This window comes from Pocillopora verrucosa, chromosome 2, assembly GCF_036669915.1.
Source record: "Pocillopora verrucosa isolate sample1 chromosome 2, ASM3666991v2, whole genome shotgun sequence".
Classification (NCBI taxonomy): domain Eukaryota; kingdom Metazoa; phylum Cnidaria; class Anthozoa; order Scleractinia; family Pocilloporidae; genus Pocillopora; species Pocillopora verrucosa.
The window spans coordinates 10,130,586-10,132,599 of NC_089313.1; the positions used below are offsets into that span (position 1 = coordinate 10,130,586).

General features: G+C 38.2%; 1 protein-coding gene across 1 annotated transcript; it reads right to left on the reverse strand.

Moving 5' to 3' along the window:
• Positions 1–777: 777 nt before the first annotated feature.
• Positions 778–1,380, reverse strand: LOC131794942 (uncharacterized). The gene has a single exon (XM_066162826.1). It carries the CDS (start codon positions 1,378–1,380, stop codon positions 778–780), a length of 603 nt encoding a protein of 200 aa, XP_066018923.1.
• Between the last annotated feature and the right edge of the window lie 634 nt (positions 1,381–2,014).

A 2,014-nucleotide genomic window follows, 5' to 3' on the forward strand; every position in this document is an offset into this window, starting at 1 on the left:
ATTATCTACACCGAGTGATATGGAATGACCGGTAAATGTTCCAAATATTCCAAAAAATGTAACATCTATCTATTTATTGTGTGTGTTTTGTGTAATTACATTGTATCGCTTACTAGTGGATCCAGAAGTATCATATGCTTTGTAGTAGAAATGTGTTGCAGGCCCCTTGCAACCATATCTTTAATGAAATTCATATGTTCCAACCACATCAAACCTTAATTTCTCACTGTATAGTCTTAAATGTAAATTATTGGAAACTGCATATTTTGATCTTGACTATTAGAATTTGGTTTCATTTTTATTATCATGACCCATTTCATAATTAAACAAGTATACAGGTAAGAACCCAAGGTTGCTGCTTGTTTAACACCATCCACATATGATTTATTTGCAGTGTCATTACTATTTGTTGGCGTGACTAGATTTATTTTTTTAATTGGACATATTAAAATCAGCGCACATTGGTTTTGTTCAATCAGTTTGCAATAAATTGTTTGCTGGTGTGTCCACATATTATTTATTTAGAGCATCATTGGCATCAATTGGTGTGGCTAAATGGAGTATTTTACTATTAGCCATAATGAGATCAGTAGCCATTGCAGTATTTCCATCAGACCAAATATCTATTAAGAGTGCCATTAGTTATTTCAAACTTTTTTATCCCACACACTAAGTAGAACATCGTTACGATGTCCTAAGATGCCATAAACTATGACACGAATGACGAAATCCTGTGCATAAGCCACTCCTGACTTTTCCTTAAATAGTAAATCCGGATCATCGCGTAAGAACTTCAATAATATTATTAAAAACGTCAGCCTCCCCTATCCAGTCTCGCCACATATGCTCGTTGAGGAAAGATTGCAAATTATAGTTCCTGACACCTTTCCTCATTTTAACCTTGTACTTCAACCTTGACCAAGCCGATTCCTCCTTTTGCGTATGCACACCAGTAACGGGGTTAACAAAATTAGCGGCATGTACTACAACTCCGTGAGTTTGGACAGTTGCTGCATGGGCTGTTATGTTGAAATGAGCCCCCCAGTCATCACTGTGGACTTCTGTACCGGGCAGCAAAACCCTCTGCAGGATGGGTATCAAACTAGCTCTATCTCTACGCTCCAAAACCTCGAAATACCCTCGCGCTGGAGAATAGCGTGTTGGTACCACTCCAAACACCCAGTTGTCTGTTCTTGCTCTTATATAGATAAAACCATTGATAATTTCTATTTCATTGAGACGTTTTTTACATATCGTTATCACCTTTGCTTTGTGGTTGAATTTACTTTCGTCCACTTTTGCCACGAAAGGAGCTCCGAATGGAGTGATAGGACGCTGCTGAAGGTCCCAGGTAACCACGTCTCTCAGCAATTGAGACATTTTCGATAATTCACTGGGATTGATCTCCAGCATGCGTGCTGCCGTGGCTTGGGTCTCGTCATTTGACCACAGGTACAGAAAGACTAAGATTTTTCCTATTGGTAACCTTGGAATAACTCCTTAAGCTTCTCTTCTTTTTGCATCCTCTACAGCGCCTAGAACGATAATAAGTATCAGAAAATTGCATATTAGTAAGAAAGCATCTGGCAATCTGCTTAATATTTACTGTATACAACAGGGCTTATATATAAACATCTTTTTCTGCTATCATCATCACCGTAACCATTATTATTAATATTATTATTATTATTATTATCATTGTTATTATTATTATTTTTGTTTAGAAGATGTTGTTCAGTGAGTATGCTGAATTCTTTAGTGGCATTTTCGATGCCTGGTGTTCCGGCATTAGGTCCGCCAGCATGCCGCTGAAGTTTACATAATTCATCGAATTTGTCATCCACGGGAACATTATCCCAAGAATAAAGTAACGTTTCGATCGCTGAGCGCCGAAAAGTGAGGAGATGTGACAACCAAAGCTGGAAACAAGTCTAAGCTCGCAGTTCACGATCGCTGCATTACCACCTCGCAATGTAGACCTGAAAATAAAACATCTTAACCCGTGTTGCCTTTC